The sequence below is a fragment of the Lepidochelys olivacea genome (assembly GCF_965140295.1).
Source record: "Lepidochelys olivacea isolate rLepOli2 genome assembly, chromosome: 5".
In the NCBI taxonomy this organism is placed as follows: Eukaryota; Metazoa; Chordata; order Testudines; family Cheloniidae; genus Lepidochelys; species Lepidochelys olivacea.
The window spans coordinates 1,255,637-1,278,576 of NC_140415.1; the positions used below are offsets into that span (position 1 = coordinate 1,255,637).

The 22,940-nt window shown below is 56.3% G+C and overlaps 1 protein-coding gene across 1 annotated transcript in view; it reads left to right on the plus strand.

Annotated features, from left to right (window-relative positions):
• Positions 1 to 576: 576 nt before the first annotated feature.
• LOC311521155 (B-cell differentiation antigen CD72-like) overlaps positions 577 to 22,940 on the plus strand; it is a gene marked incomplete at its 5' end in the record, with an annotated part of 41,294 nt that continues 18,930 nt past the window's right edge. The window contains 5 exons of the mRNA XM_084629318.1: positions 577 to 661; positions 745 to 843; positions 15,908 to 15,997; positions 20,743 to 21,099; positions 22,691 to 22,839. Coding sequence (XP_084485444.1) covers positions 577 to 661; positions 745 to 843; positions 15,908 to 15,997; positions 20,743 to 21,099; positions 22,691 to 22,839 — 780 coding nt within the window. The remainder of the gene's footprint in view (positions 662 to 744; positions 844 to 15,907; positions 15,998 to 20,742; positions 21,100 to 22,690; positions 22,840 to 22,940) is intronic.

Genomic DNA, 22,940 nt, shown 5'->3' on the forward strand with positions numbered 1-22,940 from the left:
AGCCGATCCCTCCACAGCCGGCGCCGCGGGCACAGCCGGTTCCCCCACAGCTGGCACCGCGGGCACAGCCAGTTCCCCCACAGCCGGCACCGCGGGCACAGCCGATCCCTCCACAGCCGGCACCGCGGGCACAGCCGGTTCCCCCACAGCCGGCACCGCGGGCACAGCCGATCCCTCCACAGCCGGCACCGCGGGCACAGCCAGTTCCCCCACAGCCGGCACCGCGGGCACAGCCGATCCCTCCACAGCCAGCGCCGCGGGCACAGCCGGTTCCCCCACAGCCGGCACCGCGGGCACAGCCAGTTCCCCCACAGCCGGCACCGCGGGCACAGCCAGTTCCCCCACAGCCGGCACCGCGGGCACAGCCGATCCCTCCACAGCCAGCACCGCGGGCACAGCCGGTTCCCCCACAGCCGGCACCGCGGGCACAGCCGATCCCTCCACAGCCGGCACCGCGGGCACAGCCGGTTCCCCCACAGCCAGCACCGCGGGCACAGCCGGGTCCTCTCTACCCAGCACTGCACAGGCACTGCCAGCCCCTCCCCAGCGAGCCCCGGAGCTGCAGCCGGCTCCCAGATGGCCCAGAGCGTCGTTTATGCCGACCTGAAGTTCGTGAAGGCCCCTGTGGGGAGCAGCGTGTGCTCCAGGGCGCGGGAGGCAGGTAAGAGCTGACCTGCCCCCTGCGCGGTGCCGCCCCCTGCCCTGAGCCAGGCCTGCAGACTGACCAGCGCCCTCTCCCTGCAGCGCCCGCAGACGAGGAGGAGGCAGAGCTCACCTACGAGAACATCCAGCTGGCCCAGCCTGGGGAGGTGAGGCGGGGGCAAGGGGCGGAGCAGAGCAAAGGTGAGTGTGTGGCTGTTCGCCCTGCCCCTAGCCCAGGGGTCCCGGGGGGAGCAAGCCGGGCAGGTGTCATGGAGTCCCTGGGCGATGCTTGGGAACTGCTCCCCATGAAGCCAGTCAGGAGTCAGGGGAAGTCTCCTCTCTGGGAGCAGCCTGTCTGCAGGACACACAGCTCACCCGGCTTCCACCTCCCTGGGTCTGACCTCGGAGCATTCAGCCTCCTCTGCCCCTCCGTGCGCTTCCCACAGCGAGTCTGCCCAGGCGGGGTCCTGGGGCAGCCAGAGGGTCCTGCCCCCCAACCCCGCAGTCAGACGGGACTCTCTGCCAGCCAGTAAAACAGAAGGTTTATTAGACGACAGGAACATGGTCTAACACAGAGCTTGTAGGTGCAGAGAACAGGACCCTTCAGCTGGGTCCATTTTGGGGGGCAGTGAGCCAGACAACCCCGTCTGCACTTCACTCCATGTCCCAGCCAGCCCCAAACTGAAACTCCCTCCAGCCCCTCCTCCTCTGGGCTTCGTCCCTTTCCCAGGCCAGGAGGTCACCTGATTCCTTTGTTCTCCAACCCTTTAGCTCTCTTCTGGGGGGGGGGGGGGGAGGGGGTGGAAGGGCCCAGGCCATCAGTTGCCAGGAAACAGGGTGTCAGCCATTCTCTGTGTCCAGACCCCTGCACACACCTGCCCTCTAGGGCTCTGCAACGATCATACACCCTTACCCCACCCCCTAGATACTTAAGAACTGCCTAGGGGAAACTGAGGCACCCCCACACTATTCAGAGGAGCCATTAAGAACAGTCCCACTTCAACACATCTCTCCCCCCTTCGAGATTGAAATGACCGGGGTCACTTTAGCCAGTGACCTGGGATGTTCGAAGCCACCAACGTTCCCATGGATGCCCCAGCATCCTTCCCATTCCTTGGTAGGAGTTACACCAGGCCCTTCCAGTTTCACGCCCTCCCTTAGGTCGGGGGTGGTCGATAGCACTTGCAGGATGCATGTGGGAAGGTTTCTGGGGCCCGTGCCCTTTGGCCACCCCAAAACCCCAGGGGGTCAAACTGGGATTGGGTCTTCTCCCCAACAAGCTGGCCAAACACAGCCACTTGGTTATAGGACTGTTTAACTTTCTTAACAGCTTTCACTTCATCTGAGACCTTCTCAAAGCTCTCCACACTGGATCTTTCAACAGGAAAGTCAGTGGATCCATTCACAACAGAAAATTTCTGGCTGTTAGGAACTGAAACTTTCTTGATTAAATCACTTTCACACCCTTCAGTTGCAGTAAACTGCTTGCAAAGACTCCATGAGGATTCCTTTCCCTAGGACTTTTCTGTGCAACAATTCACCCTTCACAGAAATTCTGCTCTTACCCTCTTCACCTAGGGCTTGCTCTAGAGGAACACTTTCCTGAGCAACAACAGACTCTTTCTGGGTCTCCCTTACATCCAGAATTACCTCTGGCCCATCCGGCGGATTCCTACACAATCCCCTTTCAGGTTTCAGAGTAACAGCCGTGTTAGTCTGTATTTGCAAAAAGAAAAGGAGTACTTGTGGCACCTTAGAGACTAACCAATTTATTTGAGCATGAGTGAGCTGTAGCTCACGAAAGCTCATGCTCAAATAAATTGGTTAGTCTCTAAGGTGCCACAAGTCCTCCTTTTCTTTTTGCAAATCCCCTTTCAGGCAAACTTACAGACTTTCTAGAGAAAAGGTCAGAAGCATTCTCCTTCCCTTTGCCACACACAAGTTCAGGAATCTTTTCCTTCTTGCCACAGGTTTCCACACCCTCAGTAGGTAACACAATCACATCATCTTCATGGTCTCCTTGTGCCCTGGCTAGGATCTCACCCTGATTAGACAGAGTTGCGACACCCTTTCCAACAACACACTAGCAACAGGCAAAATACAAGCACCAGAATTGTCTGGTCTCTGGGATTTTGCAGAGACACTAACTGGATGCAACCTAGTTACAGGGCCATTCTCCCGAGCAGATACAAACTTAGGACCCTTCCCTTCCTGGGCTTTAGCTGAATCCAGAACCAGCTCTGAGACAACTGCACTCCCCTCAACCGTCACAGGCTGAAAGGCCCCTTCTGTCTGCTCCACAGACAAAGAAGAGCCGGACACACTTTCTCCTTTCCCAGACACACAGCTTGGGATCTCTTTCCCCTTGTCCCAGCATACAAGGCTGGTCACAGACAACTGCTTGAAGATCAGGGTAGCTCCCGCCACAGGCAAGTCAATACCCCTGACAGACACAGGCACGTTTCCTTCACTGTCCCAATTCTCCACCCAGCTAACAGGTAAGGTCCAGGGACACTCACCTTCCACTCTCCTCGCCTTCCCACCCTGCTGACTAGACAAAGCCATCAACTCACAAGGCTGCCTAGGCTCATCCAAACTTTCCTTACCAAGCTGTCACGGAGTCCCTGTGCGATGCTCTGGAACTGCTCCCCATGAAGCAGTGGGGGAGGTTTAGATTGGATATTAGGAAAAACTTTTTCACTAAGAGGGTGGTGAAACACTGGAATGCGTTACCTAGGGAGGTGGTAGAATCTCCTTCCTTAGAGGTTTTTAAGGTCAGGCTTGACAAAGCCCTGGCTGGGATGATTTAACTGGGAATTGGTCCTGCTTTGAGCAGGGGGTTGGACTAGATGACCTTCAGGGGTCCCTTCCAACCCTGATATTCTATGATTCTATGATTCTAAGCCTCCAGGACTCTGGGGAAGTCTCCTTTCTGTGAGCAGCCTGTCTGCAGGACACACAGCTCACACAGCTTCCACCTCCCTGGGTCTGACCTCGGAGCATTCAGCCTCCTCTGCCCCTCCGTGCGCTTCTCCCAGCGAGTCCGCTCAGGCAGGGCTCATGGAGAAGCCAGAGGGTCCTGCACCCCAACTCCGCAGTCAGACGTGACTCTCAGGCAGCCAGTAAAACAGAGGTTTATTAGACGACAGGAACATGGTCTAACACAGAGCTTGTAGGTGCAGAGAACAGGATCCCTCAGCTGGGTCCATTTTGGGGGGCAGTGAGCCAGACAACAACGTCTTCCCTTCACTCCATGTCCCAGCCAGCCCCAAACTGACTCTTCCTCCAGCCCCTCCTCATCTGTGCTTTGTTCCTTTCCTGGGCCAGGTGGTCACCTGATTCCTTTCTTCTCGAACCCTTCAGCTTTCACCTTGGGGGGGGGGGGGAGCCCAGGCCATCAGTTGCCAGGAAACAGGGTGTCGGCCATTCTCTGTGTCCAGACCTCTGCACACACCTGCCCTCTAGGGCTCTGCAATGATCATACACCCTTACCCCACCACCTAGATACTTAAGAACTGCATAGGGGAAACTGAGGCACCCCCACAATATTCGGAGGAAACATTAAGAACAGTCCCACTTCGTCACACAAGCACCTTGCCACTCCCCACAGATCCCCTGCCCTGCCTGTGTCTCCCCCACCTCAGCTGGGGTCTCAGCTCCCACTGTGCTCAGCGCTGCCCTTGCTGTCCCAGTGGGGGCAGGCAGCGAGCTCACTGCTTTCCTCACTGCATCGTTCCATGGATTCAAATTCAAACCCTTGGCAGTTACAGGAAAAGGGCCTGGATCCTATCCCAAAGAGACACACTCACCCCACAACAGGGTCTCACAGCTGTTATCCTGGAGCACCCCAACGGCCAGCCAGCCTCACCCCTCCTGGGTCTGCACAGGGATCTGGGCCACAGGCAGGGCGAGAGGCTGTGACGATGTGACGCAGCAGGAAGGGGGGAGTGTTGACCTGGGAATGGGCCCTGGGGATGGGAAACCTGAGAGCCTGTCACCTGAGCCAGGAGGGGGAGGGGGAGGTAACACCTCTGCCCAGGAATGTGAAGACAGGCTGCAGGAGGGAGCCTGCTGTGTGGGGGTTTAGTTTCAGTTTGGAGCTGGGTGGAGGAACGCAGGGAACCCCAGGGCTGGGGTCTAAGCTCCCTGCTCCCCCAGAAGGACTTGACTGAGGGGTCCTGGTTGTACCCACAAGCTCTCTTTTAGACTGTGTTCCTGTGGTCCAATAAACCTTCTGTTTTACTGGCTGGCTGAGAGTCTCAGTGAATCCCTGGAAGAGGGGTGCAGGGCCTGGACTCCCCACACTCCGTGACAACTGGTGGCAGAGGTGGGATGTACTGCACCCCGTGAACAGCGCTTCCTGCAGTAAGTGACTGGGGAGCAGTAAAACAAAGGGGGATTGACGGGGACCAGGGGTGCTGAAGATTCAGAGAGAGACCGTTTCAGGGGGCGGTTAACCCCTGGGAGTGTGTGACCAGAGAGAAGGACTTTTGCAGTAACAGAGTCCCCCGGGGGATTGCAGCGAGCGGTCCCAGGGGCGGAGGAGTCTGCAGCTCGACCCTGGCAAAGAGGTGGTGACCTCAAGAAGGACTGGCACACGAGGGGTTTTTCCTGGAAACCGTGGAAAGCTGCCCGGCCTGCGAGTGGCCAGCAGGGAGATGTACGCTAAACGCCTAAAGAGCGACCTGGTAGAGCTGTGCAGGCAGAGGGGGCTGCGCATCGGGAGGTCCACCAAGGAACAGCTGATTGCCCAGTTGGAGGAGAGGGATCGCTTGGATGACCCGATCCCTGTCCCGGAGGGAAGCCGCCCGGCAGACGCAGCATGGGCCCTGGGGCCTGACCGGGCTGGGAGGGGTCAGACTGCTGCCGAGGACATCCTGAGACCCTTCCTACCTATGTCTGGGGGAGGGGTTGGGGGAAGCCCAGTGAATACTGAGGGCACCCTGACCCCGGCAGCCAGCAGGGGATCCTCCCATCAGAGCTCCCCATCCCTGGAGCGGATGCGGCTGGAATGGGAGTGAGAGATGAAAATGAGGGAGCTGGAGGTCCATGAAAAACAACGTCAACATGAGGAGAAACAACGTGAACATGAGCAGGAGGAGAAGGAGAGGGAACGTCAGGAGAAGGAGAAACAAAGACAGCATGAACTGGAGCTGGCCAGGCTGAGGAGCAGTGGGGCCCCGGCTGCGGTGAGTGAGGGGGGACCCAAGACTGCAAGGAGCTTTGATAAGTGCTTCCTGGCCCAGCGGAAGGAGGGGGAGGACATAGATAGCTTCCTGACGGCCTTTGAGAAGGCCTGTGAGATGCACAGGGTTGACCCTGCAGACAGGCTCCAGTTCCTCACCCCCTTACTGGACCCCAAAGCCGTGGAGGTGTACAGCCGGATGACAGGGGCGGAGGCAGAGGACTATGAACTGTTCAAGCAGGCCCTGCTCCGTGAGTTTGGGCTGACCCCCGAGATGTACCGGAGAAGGTTCCGGAGTCAGTGTAAAACGCCTGAGGTCACCTACCTACAACTGGTCAACCGGATGCAGGGGTATGCCCGCAAGTGGACAGCTGGGGCCCGAGCTAAAGCGGACCTGCTGGACCTAATCGTACTGGAGCAACTGTATGATCAGTGCCCTTCCGACCTGAGGCTGTGGCTGGTGGACAAAAAGCTCGAGAACCCACAGCACGCAGGGCAGCTGGCCAACGAGTTTGTGAACAGTCGGTCAGGGGGTAGCCGGGAGGAGTCCCAAAAGAACAGGCCCCCCCCGATGCAGAGAGAGAGAGTCAGTATTGCCGATCCTGTGACCCCTGTCAGAGGGTGGGGAAGGCCCGGGACAAGGGGAAAGCGGCTTTGAAACCTTTGCCCATCATAGAGGAGCCTTTCCAGAAGGTGGCCATGGACATCGTGGGGCCTCTCAGCAGGACGACCTGGTCGGGGAAGAAATACATTCTGGTGGTGGTAGATTTTGCCACCCGCTACCCCGAGGCAGTGCCCTTAGCTTCCATTGAAGCAGACACCGTGGCCGATGCGCTCCTGACCATTTTCAGCCGCGTGGGGTTCCCCAAGGAAGTCTTGACAGACCAAGGCTCCAACTTCATGTCGGCGCTGCTCCGGTGCTTGTGGGAGAAATGTGGGGTCCGGCACGACTGGGCCTCAGCTTATCACCCCCAGTCCAATGGGCTGGTGGAGAGGTTCAACGGGACGCTGAAGATGATGCTGAAAACCTTTATGAACCAGCACCCGCAGGATTGGGACAAGTACTTACCGCACCTGCTGTTCATGTACAGGGAGGTGCCCCAGGAGTCGACCGGATTTTCGCCTTTTGAACTGTTATATGGAAGGACGGTGAGGGGCCCCCTGGACCTGATGAGAGACGAATGGGAGGGGAAGGCCACTCCCGATGGAGAGTCAGTGGTGGAGTATGTCCTGATCTTCCGAGAGAGACTGGCTGAACTCATGGGCCTGGCCAGGGAGAATCTGGCCAGAGCCCAGAGGAAGCAGAAGGTCTGGTATGACCGCACGGCGCGGGCCCGTGCCTACGCCACCGGGGATCCGGTGATGGTTCTCATCCCCGTGAGAAAGAACAAACTACAGGCCGCCTGGGAGGGCCCTTTCAAGGTCGTCAAGCAGCTCAATGAGGTAAACTATGTGGTGGAGCTGTCGAACCGGGCGCACCACCGCCGGGTGTACCATGTGAATATGATGAAGCCATATTATGCCAGGGGGAATGTGGTGTTGGCCGTGTGTGGACAGTGGGAGGAGCAGGGAGACGACCCTTTAGTAGATCTATTCCCTGGGACCACAGCTGGTTCCCCGCTGGAAACAATTCCCCTCTCGGATCAGCTAACCCCTGCCCAGCAAGCTGAGGTCAGGGGGGTGCTGCATCCCTACCGACAGCTGTTTTCCAACCAGCCTGGACGCACTAATCTGACTGTCCACCGGGTGCAGACAGGGTCGCACCCGCCGATAAGATGCTCCCCCTTCCGAGTCACAGGGAAAACTGCTCAGGACCTGGAAAGAGAGGTCCGGGACATGCTGGCTTTGGGGGTGATCCAGCCATCTGCCAGCCCTTGGGCCTCGCCGGTGGTGCTGGTCCTCAAAAAGGACGGGTCTATCCGGTTCTGTGTGGACTATCGGAAGCTCAATGCCATCACTGTATCTGATGCCTACCCCATGCCCTGGCCGGACGAGCTCCTAGACAAGCTGGGAGGAGCTCGGTACCTTACCACCATGGACCTTACAAAGGGCTACTGGCAAGTGCCGCTGGATGCAGATGCCCGACTGAAATCGGCCTTTATCACCCCTCTGGGGCTCTATGAGTTCCTGACCCTGCCTTTCGGCCTCAAGGGAGCGCCGGCCACCTTCCAGCGCCTAGTGGACCAGCTCCTGAGGGGGATGGAGAGTTTTGCCGTGGCGTATATTGATGACATCTGTGTCTTTAGCCAGACCTGGGAGGACCACGTGTCCCAGCTTAGACAAGCGCTGGACTGACTCCAGGGGGCTGGGCTGACTGTAAAAGCGGAGAAGTGCAAGGTGGGGATGGCTGAAGTATCTTGCCTGGGCCATCGGATGGGGAGTGGCCGCCTAAAGCCGGAACCAGCCAAGGTGGAGGTGATCAGAGACTGGCCCGCTCCCCACACCAAAAAGCAGGTCCAAGCCTTTATTGGGATGGCAGGATACTACCGAAGATTTGTGCCCCACTTTAGCGCCATAGCCACCCCCATCACTGAGCTATGCAAGAAGGGGAAGCCAGACAAGGTGGTCTGGACCGAGCAGTGCCAGGAGGCTTTCCGGGCGCTGAAGGAGGCTCTGGTCAGTGGCCCAGTTCTGGCAAACCCAGACTTTGACAAGCCCTTTGTGGTGTTCACCGATGCCTCCGACACGGGACTGGGGGCGGTGTTAATGCAGGAGGATGAAAAGGGGGAGAGACACCCCATCGTGTACCTGAGCAAGAAGTTGCTACCCCGGGAGCAACACTACGCGGCCATCGAGAAGGAGTGCCTGGCCATGGTGTGGGCCCTCAAGAAACTAGAGCCCTATCTCTTCGGGCGACACTTCACCGTCTACACCGACCACTCTCCCCTGACCTGGCTGCACCAGATGAAAGGAGCCAACGCCAAACTCCTGAGATGGAGCCTGCTCCTGCAGGATTACGACATGGACGTGGTCCACGTGAAGGGAAGGGCCAACCTGATAGCGGATGCGCTGTCCCGGAGAGGGGGCCCTGAACTTCCCCAGGTCACTGGTAACAGAGACCCCGCTCAGTTCAGTCTCGAAGGGGGGAGAGATGTGACGATGTGACGCAGCAAGGAGGGGGGAGTGCTGACCTGGGAATGTGCCCTGGGGATGGGAGACTTGAGAGCCTGTCACCTGAGCCAGGATGGGGACGGGGAGGTAACACCTCTGCCCGGGAATGTGGACAGAGGCTGCAGAAGGGAGCCTGCTGGGGGGGTTTATTTTCAGTTTGGGGCTGGGTGGAGGAACTCAGGGAACCCCAGTGCTGGGGTCTAAGCTCTCTGCTCCCCCAGAAGGACTTGACTGAGGGGTCCTGGTTGTACCCACAAGCTCTGTTTGAGACTGTGTTCCTGTTGTCCAATAAACCTTCCGCTTTACTGGCTGGTTGAGAGTCTCAGTGAATCCCAGGAAGAGGGGTGCAGGGCCCGGACTCCCCCGCACTCCGTGACAGAGGCTTCGTCCCTGGGACCCTCACCCAGCTCACACAGGCCCTCAGCCTCTGAGGCTGCACCACCCAGGGCCTGACACCAGTTCTCTCTGTCCCAGGATCTCGCCACCCCAGGAATGTCTCCCCATTGACCATCACCTTCCGCTCCCACTGGGGGTCCGAGGGGCCTGGCCCCAGGAAACTCCACACAGACATAGGTTGGGGTCTGGAGTGGGAGCCTGTCCACCTCCCCACCCATCTGGCTGATGGAGTCTATGGTCTTGGGACCCAGCAAGGGAGCTAGACACCGGGGCTTTTCCGCAGGGTCCCCCTGGTTCAAATCTCCAGCCTGCTCAAAGGCAGTGAGATGGGCATCTACATCCCCCCCCTTCCTTAACCAGGGGCAGCAATTTAGTCTCGAGGTTCCCTGCGGAACTGGCCCCCCGGGATCTATCCCCACTCACCCCGGGAGGTCCCCTAGGCCTCTCCGCTCCCACACCGCCAGTTCATGCTGCTGCTGCTTCTGCAGCTCTTTCTCGGGCTCTCGCTGTCTCCCACAGTCCTCTTGCTCTCTCGGACTCAGCTCCAATCCCATCCATCTCCGATCCCCGAATGGGGAACCCAATCGCGAAGAACCTCGTCTGGTCGGGGACAGGAGTCTTGGGGATGCTTGGCTCCCACTCCAGCTGCTCCCAGATCCTGCTCTTGCCCCATTTGGGGTCAGGAATCTGTTCCTTAGAGCGGTCATCCTCCTCCAGCTGCACAATTAACTGTGCTTTGGTGAACTTTCCAATGCTCAACCCTCTCTTTCTGCACAGGGTTACAATGTCCTTCTTAAGGAGACGGTGACAGGCCGTCACTCCGCTCTTCCCAAGTTGTTGTGGACTCACAGGCCTGTGTGCTCTCAGCTCCCCACGGTTTCCAGGTAGAACCCCTCATGTGCCAGCCCTTCTCGAGGTCACCACCTCCTTGCCAGGGTCGAGCCGCAGACTCCTCCGCCCCTTGGACTGCTCGCTGCGATCCCCAGGGGAACCCTGTTACTGCAAAAGTCCTTCTGGAGATAGAGGTGGTTAGGGACTATTTAGAAAAGCTGGACGTGCACAAGTCCATGGGGCCGGACGAGTTGCATCCGAGAGTGCTGAAGGAATTGGCGGCTGTGATTGCAGAGCCATTGGCCATTATCTTTGAAAACTCGTGGCGAACCGGGGAAGTCCCGGATGACTGGAAAAAGGCTAATGTAGTGCCAATCTTTAAAAAAGGGAAGAAGGAGGATCCTGGGAACTACAGGCCAGTCAGCCTCACCTCAGTCCTGGAAAAATCATGGAGCAGGTCCTCAAAGAATCAATCCTGAAGCACTTGCATGAGAGGAAAGTGATCAGGAACAGCCAGCATGGATTCACCAAGGGAAGGTCATGCCTGACTAATCTAATCGCCTTTTATGATGAGATTACTGGTTCTGTGGATGAAGGGAAAGTAGTGGATGTATTGTTTCTAGACTTTAGCAAGCTTTTGACACGGTCTCCCACAGTATTCTTGTCAGCAAGTTAAGGAAGTATGGGCTGGATGAATGCACTATAAGGTGGGTAGAAAGTTGGCTAGATTGTCGGGCTCAACGGGTAGTGATCAATGGCTCCATGTCTAGTTGGCAGCCGGTGTCAAGTGGAGTGCCCCAGGGGTCGGTCCTGGGGCCGGTTTTGTTCAATATCTTCATAAATGATCTGGAGGATGGTGTGGATTGCACTCTCAGCAAATTTGCGGATGATACTAAACTGGGAGGAGTGGTAGATACGCTGGAGGGGAGGGATAGGATACAGAAGGACCAAGACAAATTGGAGGATTGGGCCAAAACAAATCTGATGAGGTTCAATAAGGATAAGTGCAGGGTCCTGCACTTAGGATGGAAGAACCCAATGCACAGCTACAGACTAGGGACCGAATGGCTAGGCAGCAGTTCTGCAGAAAAGGACCTAGGGGTGACAGTGGACGAGAAGCTGGATATGAGTCAGCAGTGTGCCCTTGTTGCCAAGAAGGCCAATGGCATTTTGGGATGTATAAGTAGGGGCATAGCGAGCAGATCGAGGGACGTGATCGTTCCCCTCTATTCGACATTGGTGAGGCCTCATCTGGAGTACTGTGTCCAGTTTTGGGCCCCACACTTCAAGAAGGATGTGGATAAATTGGAGAGAGTCCAGCGAAGGGCAACAAAAATGATTAGGGGATTGGAACACATGACTTATGAGGAGAGGCTGAGGGAGCTGGGATTGTTTAGCCTGCAGAAGAGAAGAATGAGGGGGGATTTGATAGCTGCTTTCAACTACCTGAAAGGAGGTTCCAAAGAGGATGGCTCTAGACTGTTCTCAATGGTAGCAGATGACAGAACGAGGAGTAATGGTCTCAAGTTGCAGTGGGGGAGGTTTAGATTGGATATTAGGAAAAACTTTTTCACTAAGAGGGTGGTGAAACACTGGAATGGGTTCCCTAGGGAGGTGGTAGAATCTCCTTCCTTAGAGGTTTTTAAGGTCAGGCTTGACAAAGCCCTGGCTGGGATGATTTAACTGGGAATTGGTCCTGCTTCGAGCAGGGGGTTGGACTAGATGACCTTCTGGGGTCCCTTCCAACCCTGATATTCTATGATTCTATGATTCTCTCTCCCAGGGCCAAGCTGCGGGCTCCTCCGCCCGTGAGACTGCTCACTGCAGTCCCCAGGGGGACCCCATTACTGCACAGTCTTTCTTGCTGGTCACACACTCCCAGGGATTAACCGCCCTCCGAAACCGCTCCTCTCTGAGCCTTCAGCATGCCTGGTCCTCGTCAATCCCTCTTCGTTTTACTGCTCCCCAGTCACTTACTGCAGGAAGTGCCACCCATGGGGTGCAGTAGATCCCATGTCTGCCACCAGTTGTCACGGAGTCCCTGGGCGATGCTCTGGAACTGCTCCCCATGAAGCCAGTCAGGACTCTGGGGCAGTCGCTTTTCTGTGAGCAAAAAGAAAAGGAGGACTTGTGGCACCTTAGAGACTAACCAATTTATTTGAGCATGAGCTTTCGTGAGCTACAGCTCACTTCATCGGATGCAATCAGTGGAAATTGTAGAAGATCTTTTTGTACACACAAAGCATGAAAAAATACCTTCTCCCACCCCACTCTCCTGCTGGTAATAGCTTATCTAAAGTGACCACTCTCCTTACAATGTGTATGATAATCAAGGTGGGCCATTTCCAGCACAAATCCAGGGTTTAACAAGAACGTCTGAGGGGCGGGGAGGGGGGGGGGTAGGAAAAAACAAGGGGAAATAGGTTACCTTGCATAATGACTTAGCCACTCCCAGTCTCTATTCAAGCCTAAGTGAATTGTATCCAATTTGCAAATGAATTCCAATTCAGCAGTCTCTCGCTGGAGTCTGGATTTGAAGTTTTTTTGTTGTAATATAGCAACTTTCATGTCTGTAATCGCATGACCAGAGAGATTGAAGTGTTCTCCGACTGGTTTAGACTGTCTTCAGGACACAAAGCTCACACAGCTTCCACCTTCCTGGGTCTGACCTCGGAGCATTCAGCCTCCTCTGCCCCTCCATGCGCTTCCCACAGCCAGTCCGCTCAGGCAGGGCTCCTGGGGAAGCCAGAGGGTCCTGCCCCCAACTCCGCAGTCAGACGGGACTCTCAGCCAGCCAGTAAAAGAGAAGGTTTATTAGACGACAGGAACATGGTCTAACACAGAGCTTGTAGGTGCAGAGAACGGGACCCCTCAGCTGGGTCCATTTTGGGGCCAGTGAGCCAGACAACCCCGTCTGCCCTTCACTCCATGTCCCAGCCAGCCCCAAACTGAAACTCCCTCCAGCCCCTCCTCCTCTGGGCTTTGTCCCTTTCCCGGGCCAGGAGGTCACCTGATTCCTTTGTTCTCCAACCCTTTAGCTCTCACCTTGCAGGGGGGAAGGGCCAGGCCATCAGTTGCCAGAAAAGAGGATGTCGGCCATTCTCTGTGTCCAGACTCCTGCATACACATGCCGTCTAGGGCTCTGCAAGGATCATACACCCTTACCCCACCCCCTAGATTCTTAAGAACTGCCTAAGGGAAACTGAGGCACCCCCACACTATTCAGAGGAAACATTTAGAACTGTCCCACTTGGTCACACCTTCATGATATTTAGCTGCTGTAGTGAGAGTCAGCCGACAGGCCTGTCTCCTGTAAGACATTAGCGTCTGCAGTTAGCATACGTCTTGAGGTCTATGAGCTTTGAAGAGATCAACGACCCAACGGAAACACCAAGTATTGGGGAGCTGAAAGTTGAGGGTTTAAGGGGAATTTCTGACCACAGGAACAACCAACCACCAGAGTGTCGTGGCAGTGAATCGACATCTCTGTAAGCAGAGTCAGAATGAGCTCTCCCCTGATATCTGGTGCTGAGCTGAAAAGGCCTTCAGGGGCTGATCTCGTTTGCATGGGCACACCCACCCCGCCTAGCATGATGGGACTGCTTGCCCAAAGGTCACGTTGCCTGCTGTGGGATCCCCGGTCTCTTTGTTATTGGGGCAGGAGTAATAAAGTGTTCTTATCCTGGTTATTTGAATCCAGGACAGTAGAACTGTACTTGGCATTTTATGCCTGAGGGGCTCTCCCTCAGCTGAGAAGCACTCACTAGGCAAGGGACATGGGTTCCAAAGGCCTGGGGCTTAGGAGAGGTAGTTGGGCTTTGAAATGCTGTTTTCTGGGGGGTGGGTTTTTTTTAAACACTGTGTAATAATAGAGCTGATTCAGATAAGAGTCTTGTAAAATGCTGTTGAGCTGAAATCGTTGAGACCTGGGTTTAAGAGTGAGATCTGCTCTGGGCGAGTGATTCTGGTGCAAGAAGCTTATGCAGGTGTGCTAGCAGTGAGGCTCCTCTGCGAACAGCTGAACTCACTGAGAGCTGTGTTAAGTGGGGGGTGGCCCTGAGGGCACATTGGTGAGTGGCTAGTGGAGAGGACCAGAGCAGGACCCCACACAGCAGTGAGGCAATTGGCCCTGAGCAGCGGAGCGTGTAAGGTGCCTCCGTACCTTCCACCTGGGCTGGGAGGTGAACTCTGCAGATGAAGTTCTGAACTCTGGGGCTGCACTGACTAAGGACAGGGGCTGAGAATTGGGTGACTTTTGGGTTGCTGGACTTAAGACCCTGAGAGGAAGAGGACACTGCCCAACTCACTTGGGGGTGGGTCTTTTGCTCATGGTTGGTGTTATGAATCCTGTTGGTGGTGTTTCCCCAACATAATGCTGCATTGTTTCCCTCCTTTATCAAAAGACTTTGGCTGCACTCAGACTCCGTGCTTGCGAGAGGGGAAGTTTTGCCTCTCAGAGGTGCCCAGGGGGTGGTGTGTAATTGTCCCAGGTCACTGGGTGGGGGCTCGAGCCGGTTGCACTGTGTTATTGGGAATGGATCCCCTAGATACTGAACCCGGCCCTTCTTGCTGCCAACGCTGATGGGCAGAAGGGTTACACATATAACAGGTACGTGAGGTAGATCCACACACACCTCAACACAAGCGGGCCATGGTAACGAATTGCCGTATAGGATAACAAGGGCTGTGTCCTGTGCCCCACTGGCTGCAGAGCCCCTGGGGCGTGGAGCCCTACAGAGCTGCTGCGGCCGATGCTCGCTGGAGCCTCCTTTGCGGGTGCCCGGCTGGAGCTGCTGCTCGGAGGGGCTGGGGCCTGGGCCCTGCCGCTCACCCAGCTCTGAGTGGAGCTGTGAGCGCCCAGAGTAGCCAGCCAGGCACGAGGCCCCAGGCCCAGTGTCTGGAGCAGGCCGCCTGGCCACAGAGAGGAAATCCAGCGGCTGGTGGGGCATGCGTGGGGAGAGCCCACACAAGGGGCATGGAGCCCACTCACAGGAGCTCAGACCCCCCACGCAGCCCCCTCCGACACGGCCCCCATCAGGCTCTGAACGCGAGAGAACAGACCTCTTGGGCAGGGACGGGCGCTATAGTGAACTGTCCCTTGTCTCCCTAGGGGGCTGGGCCAGGCCCCAGGCGATACCTGGCCCAGCCCCGGGGACGGGCTTGGGGGGCTGCTGGGGCTCTTCTGTCTGCGGGGTCCTCGCCCGGCTGGCTCAGGGATCAGGTTGGAATGACCCAGCACCTGGGGTTAGCCCAGACCTGCCCATGGGGCGCTCCCCAGCACTCCAGCAGCTGGTGCTGGCCATGCCCCCAGGAGCCTGTCCCGGCCCCTGGGCAGGGTGTCCCTGTTCCTGGTGGGGATGGGGATGGGGGAGTGTGGCTGGGTGAGGGCAGAGGCCCCAGCTGGGTGGGCAGGAGCACAGGGCAAAGCCTGGGTGCGTGGCCCACTGCATGGGCAGGGCTTCGGCGCCCACCCCACCACGCTGCCAGCCACGCACTGTGGGGGAACCGGAGCTGGTAGCCTAAGCCCGGGTGGGTCGTGTCCCTGCAGCCCCATGGCACTGGGAGCTCTCCCCTGGCTCCCACTGCCTTCCTGGGGGGCTGAGCCCCATTCCCTGGGTGGCCGGAGGGGGGAGCTGGGCCGTGGGTTTGGGTTCCCAGGCACGCTGCCCTCTTGGGGGAAGGAGATGGGGGACCTGGTGCCCAGGGTTCCCCTGCGTTAACGCAGCTGGTTCTCTCCAGCAGAGCCATGGTGGAGCACACGGTACCTGCCCCTTGGCTTGCTGGGGACCTGCCTCTTCCTTCTGGCCACCACCATCGGCCTGGGGGTTCGCTGTGAGTAGGGGACTCGGGCTGTGGGGGGCTTGTGGGGACAAAACGCCCGGCCAGGGGAGAGAGGGAAGGAGCTGCATGTGGGGAGTGATGATGTGGGGGGCAGGGGGCCCCATGGGGGGGGGTCAGGGCAACACAGGGCGCGGGGAGGGGTGAACCCGAGCAAAGGAGAGTTTGGGCTGCAGCTCAGGAAACCTCCCCAGCAGCAACACGGATCCAGCTGAGGAGCCATGGGGGGCCCTGTCCGGGGCATTTGGGGGCCCTGTCCTGGGGCAGGCAGGGTCCTGTTACCAGGGAGATGTGGGGGGCCCTGTCCCAGAGCAGGTGGGGACCTTTTACCAAGGAGATGTGGGGGGCCCTGTCCCAGGGCAGGTGGGGGCCCTGTTACCAGGAAAATGTGGGGGGCCCTGTCCTGGGGCAGTTGGGGGGGCCCTGTCACAAGGGAGCCATGGGAGCCCCTGTCAGGGAATCCTCTCTGGGGAGGGGCCCATGGGGGGAGGGGCGGGGCCCTGTTTCTTGGGCCCTCTACCCGCTGCCCGCCTGGCACCCGCCCACCGGCACAGATGTTGCTGGGGCCAGTCAGCGCATGGTGGGGCTGACGCTTCCCCAGCTCCGCTGGCCAAGGGCTGTAGGGCACAGACGGGTCCCTGGCAGGGCCAGGAAAGGCTGCTGGGCGGGCACTCGGCTGGCCCTGGCTGGCTGCCTGCAGGGCGCTCTGCCCAGCCCCTCGCTGGCCGGCACCCGGGGCCCCTCGCTGTGGGTTCGGAGGCTGCCTGCTGGCTGCAGCCCCCACTCACCTCCCAGCTGTTTGAACTGCCTCGGCCCAGCGTTCCTGAGTCTCCGTCACCGCTGCTGGAGGCTCTGGCATTTGTGGTGTTTAGATGTTGCTAAAACCACCGAATCAGCAAATTAAAAATACAGGAAAAGCATGTTTTTGCTGTGGATCCCCACAACACCTTGCAAGCTACACAGGATGTCCAGCAAAAGTAGCTCAGTGCAATCATTGCAAAAAGACTGGACATTTTGCTCAAGTATGTCGCAGTAGCCAGTTCAATAAACAGGTGCATACAGTTACAATACCAGATGTTACTGTGCTGAGCGTGGACAAAATCACAACTGCACATATTCCAGAACAAATAAAGTGCACTGTAAACGTTTCCAGTATACCCTCAGGCAAACCACACTCTATTCAGCTAATGTTGGACACTGGCTCAGCAGTATCTATGCTACCTGATTCCATCTTTCTGCCTTACTTTAAAGACGTGCCTCTTACTGAACCCAGACTTCACTTGGTGTGCTATTTGAAAAACCATATTCCAGTACATGGCTGCCTGCCAGCAATAGTTACTTTTGGTGATTGCTGTGTAACTGCAGAGTTCTACATTGTCCACAAAGGCACTCCTATCCTTGGCAGAGATTTATTGGCTGCTTTAAATCTCAGGGTAGTTAATGGACGAATTGATCTTCCTCAGCAAAGCACTCCTGCGGTACACACACCAGTTTCAGCTGGGACCCAACACCAAGTTGAGGAGAAATGCGGCTGTGCTTATGGGTTTCTGCATAAAGGTAAAATGCGGAATAATGTGATGCCTGTGCAACAGAAGTTACGGAGCTTACCATTTTCAGGCAGGGAAGCTGTTTCAGAGGAACTGAGAAAACTTGTTCAAAAGGACATTATTGAAGAGATCGACTCCTCGGAATGGGTTTCACCTGTCGTAGTGACGCAGAAGAAGGGTGGAGGCATTCGCCTTTGTGTGGACTTAAGGGAGCCAAATAAAGCTATTGTGATTGACAGCCATCCTCTTCCTCACATAGAAGAAGCATTTGCAGAACTCCGTGGAGCAAAGATGTTTTCTACTCTTGATTTGCAGAGTGCATACCACCAGGTTACGTTGCATGAAGATAGCAGAGACCTCACAGCATTTATTACACATAAGGGACTATTTCGTTTTAAACGTGTTCCATATGGTCTCGCATCTGCCCCAAGTGCCTTCCAAAAAATGATGTCATTGATTCTGAAGAATCAACATGGAGTTCAGTGCTATCTGGATGATATTATCATGTTTGGAAATACTTCTGAGGAGCATGACAATAACCTGCAGTCTGTACTAAACTGCCTCAGCAAAGCAGGCCTCAAACGCAATAGGTCCAAATGCAAATTTAGACAAACTGAACTCTCCTTTCTGGGGCATACAATTTCACAGGCTGGACTAAAACCTGATCCAGATCATATCCTGGCAATTTCAAATGCTCCTCCTCCAACAGATTTGCAAACCTTACATTCATTCTTGGGTCTTACCTCCTGGTATGCAAAACTCATTTCCAGTTATGCTTCTGTCATTGAACCGTTACGGGAATTACTACGGAGAAGTTCAACCTTAGTGTGGACAAGAAGACGCACAAGCTAGTTTCGAAACGGTGAAAGACTTGATTGTTCATAGTCCAGTACTTGCACTGTTCAGTCCTGCATTGCCCTCAATTGTAACTACTGATGCTTCTGATTATGGCCTTGGGGCTGTTGTCACACAACTGCGTGAGGACAACACAGAGAGGACGGTTGCGTTTGGTTCAAGGAGACTAAGTAATGCTGAGAGGAAATATTCTACAGTCCAAAAAGAAGCACTTGCTTGTGTCTGGGCTACGGAAAGATGGAGAACTTACCCGTGGGGCCGCAGGTTCAAGTTGCGCACAGACCACAGCCCTTTGACGACGTTGCTCACCACGAAAGGACTGGGAAGAGCAGGATATAGTATTGCTCGAGGGTCTGCAGGACTACTCTCTTTCAGTTATGAACTGGAATATAAGCCTGGAAACCAAAACGTGGTCGCCGATTGCCTTTCTCGCCTGCCTTTGCCTTCACCAGATGGTCCACCGGAGGATGAGGATGTCGTGGTTGCGCTTATTACAAGTGCTCTCACTGCAGTTACAAGAGAACGATTTCAAGCTACTTGTTCAGCGTGTCCAATTCAACAAAAACTACAGGAATTTCTGACAAAGAGATGGCCCAGTCACCCTAAAAACCTTGACCCGGTTTTGCTGCCTTATTTTAGAGTTCAGGATGAACTTTGTTTGATGGCTGTGTGCTACCAGGTACACACCGGCTCCTTGTGCCAGAAGAATTACAGTCAAAACTCATACACCTGGCACACGATACTCATCCAGGAATTGTCCAAACCAAACAACGACTACGGGATCTGTATTGGTGGCCAGGGATGGACTCTCAAACTGAAGCAGTCATAAAATCCTGTGTCACTTGCCAAATGCATGATAAGAGAGCAGTGACATGTACCCCTCCATTACAGCCTGTTCCTCTTCCTGAATCTGCATGGGAAAAAGTGGCAATTGACATTGTAGGACCCTTTGATACTGCTCCAATTGACTGCCATTATGCCATCATCTTAATAGACTATTTCAGTAAATGGCCTGAGGTAGCGTTTACATCGCAAATCTCTTCTGCTACAGTAATTAAGTTCCTCTCTTCAGTTTTTAGCAGGGAAGGTAACCCCAAAGAACTGGTTTCAGATAATGGTCGTCAATTTACTTCCCTGGAGTTTGAAACTTTTCTAGCACAGAGGAACATTTTATACAGAAGGTCATCCCTATAGTACCCTCAAGCCAGTAGGGAAATTGAATGATTTAACAGAAGTTTGAAAGAGAGTTTGCAAATGGCTAAACTGGAAGGGCGATTGTGGATACCCTTCACAACTGATTTCTTGCAAGCATACCGGGCTACACGACATGCCACCACGCAAAGATCGCCTGCAGAGTTACTGCATGGGAAACAGATGAATACTAAACTGAACATTGTTGGATTGTTAAAGGCACGACCTGATGCCCCAACCGAGGATGATGTCAGAAAAACAGTTGAACAGAACCAAGCAAAGTCTAAGGCTTTCACAGACAAGCGGCGGGGTGCTAAGCAACCAAAGTTTGAGTGTGGTTCCTTCGTGAGAATACGAAAACCTGGAGCTTTACGCAAAGGGGACCATAAATTCACAGCTCCTCTTAAAATCATAGAAAAGAAGGGACCTTACACCTATCGACTTTCTGATGGGCGAGTATGGAATGCTTCTTATCTTGCACCTGCCTATGCACCAAGAGGAGATTATGCCAACGCCCAGTCTGCATGGGATGACTTCACCGTGGTACCAACACAACAAGACATTGACCTGGAACCGGGGCTTGAGAGATGGCCTGTCAGACCCAGACGACCACCTGTCTGGACTAGAGACTAGGTTATGTAGTATCTACAGTGTTTTCAGTGTCATATTTCTGCCAACAGTATAGTGTCTTGTTTCATATTTGTTCCTGTGGTTAGAACAATAATGTTTATTTTAATTGGGAGAGTTTCTTAAGAGAGGCGTGAATGTGGTGTTTAGATGTTGCTTGTAATTATTAGAATTGGGAGCTCTGGCTGTTGGGAGTCTGAAAGGACAGGAATCAGGAAGGAGCGGGGAGGAGTTGAGAGGCTGGGAGAAAACTACCGAGGGTGCAGCAGCAGCTTGGTAAAGAGGTTTCCACTTCAAAAATAAAGTCCTGTTGAAGCTTGTTAGTACCTTGCCTGGTTGATACAACAGCATTACGGGGCTGTTCTCCACGGTCGGGAGGGTCCCTGTCCCCCTGGGGCCCTGCTGGGGTGGATGAGTGAGCCCAGTTCTTGAGTCGCCCTCCCGGCCCCACCCTGCCTTGCTGGCACGTGCCCGTCGGCCTATGCGTCCGGCCAGGCTCACGCTGTCTGTCCCCTGCAGACTGGCAGGTTTCCCAGCATCTGCAGCAGGCGTCCCGAGCGCACGAGGCCGAGAGCAGCCGCCTCTCCCAGCAAGTCAGCACCAAGGGGGCGACCCTGGCGCAGACGGCGAGGGAGCTGGAGCAGACGGCGAGGGAGCTGGCGCAGACGGCGAGGGAGCTGGGGCAGGCCAGGCGGGAGCTGGAGCTGATGCGGCAGGAGGAGAACAGCACCCAGGAGCAGCTGCGAGAGCGGGAGGCCGCGTTAGAGGGAACGAAGGAGGAGCTGGCGAGGGTACAGGAGGAGCAGAGAGAAATTAAAGAGAAGCTGAACCAAACGGAGAGCGCCCTGTCCAGCATCCGCCCCTGCGAGCAGACAGGTACTGGGTTCCCGGGGCGGGGGTCACTGGGGCACCCCACCCCCCAGCAGGGACAGCTGAGCCCTGGGGCGGGGGAGCACCCAGGGCCAGGGCCGTGCTGCAGCAAGTGGCTCTGGTCATTCAGGAGGGGCAGCTCTTCCCCCAGGCAGCGCTGGCCCCCAGGTCTGCATGGTGCAGGGGAGTGTGTGTGTATTGATGGCGAGGGCGGGGTGGGGGCGGCAATCAGTGCTGGAGACGAGACAGAAAACCCCGGGTGGTGGGCACTGGCTGGTTCCATGGAATAAGAGTTGGGACATGAACCCGTTGTCCTGGCCCAGTTCCAACCAGCTCCCCTAAATCCCCCTGCTGTTTCAGCTGTTAAACACGCTGCATCCCACCCCAGAGGTGGCTGCGTCTCAGGGGTGCACGAAGCAATGCCTGCCACATGTAGCCTGTCTAACGGTTTATCTGTAGACACAAGCTAGGATCTTTGGAGAAAGGGTGCTGGCCAAATACAAACTATGAACATGCTAATTAGTCAGCCGAGCTCCCATGATTCAGTCTGGCTAAGAGATAACACCTGGACTAACTGAATTCGGGCTGCTTCTCCACCACTGAGCTCTGCTTGCACCCCCCTGCTCTCCCTGCCCCCACCCCCCCGATCTGCTGGCGCTCCTCAGACCCGACCTGCAGCCCCACAATCCAGGTCCAGGCCTCTCTCCCATGTGTTCAGAAGTGGGCGACGCGCACAAACAGCCCATGGGGCCCAGCACACAACGGCCCGTTCGCCTTTGGGACTTCTTGTAGCAAATGCCCACACACGGGGCAGGTTGAGTCATATTTTGTGCCCATGACGCGCTTGGTGCTTCAACCACCCCAGGCAAAGAAACTATCCCAGGCAATAAAAAATGAGATCAGCTTCCCTGAGGCTGCCCCTGCCAGTCCTGGCCCGGGCTCCCAGGCAGGCGAGCTGGGCGACTCTCCAGCCGGGGCTCTGGTGCGGTGGAGACACCCAGGGCCCTGCACCCTCGCCAAGGGCAGAATCCCAGCCCTGAGGACGACGCACCATCGCAGACAGCCTGGGGCCTCGCCAACGGGCAGAGCGGGGCACGGGGAGGAGGCGGCTGCCAGGTGACACGGGCAGCGCGTCGCCGTCTGCTCACACGGAACAAGGAGCTCTGTCAGAACGAGGGAAACAGCCCGATCCCTAGAAGGGCTCAGTCTGTCCGCGCATCACTGCCCAGCCCTCCGGCCAGAGCTGTAACGGAGCAGTGTCCACGTCCTCACGGTGGCTGAATCCCCGGGGGTGGGGGAGAGCAAAAGGACAGGGAGATGCCGCTCATTTACCCCACCAGGGAAATGTTGAACCCCATGAACAGTTACACTTGTATCTGAGCCCTGGACTCAGCTCCCAGCCTGCCCCAAACCCTCGAGAACCCTCCCCCCCCGCCCTCCACCTGCTCGGAGCAGCTCCTGGGGCAGCCTGGAGTCTGGGGGAGTGTGAGCCCCTGGGGAGGGACCAGGCCTTCTTTGTACGGCCCAGGGCATGAGCCTGTTAGCTGAACTCAGGGCCAGGAGCGCCTCTGAGCCTCTCACTCCCTCTTCCCTCCAGGCTGCTGCCCGGCAGACTGGGTGTTGTACAGAGGAAAGTGCTTGTTCGTCTCAAAGGAGGAGAAGACTTGGGAAGAAAGCAAGAAAGACTGCAAAGGGAACTCTGCTCGGCTTCTTATCACCAAATCCTGGGACTCGAGGGCAATGCCGGTACGGTACATGCACGGCCGGAGCGAGCGCGGCCGGAACACTGCGTAAAGAGGGGGTGTCTCCAGGCTGGGCGGGGGGGGCGTTGGCAAATAGGCAGGGGC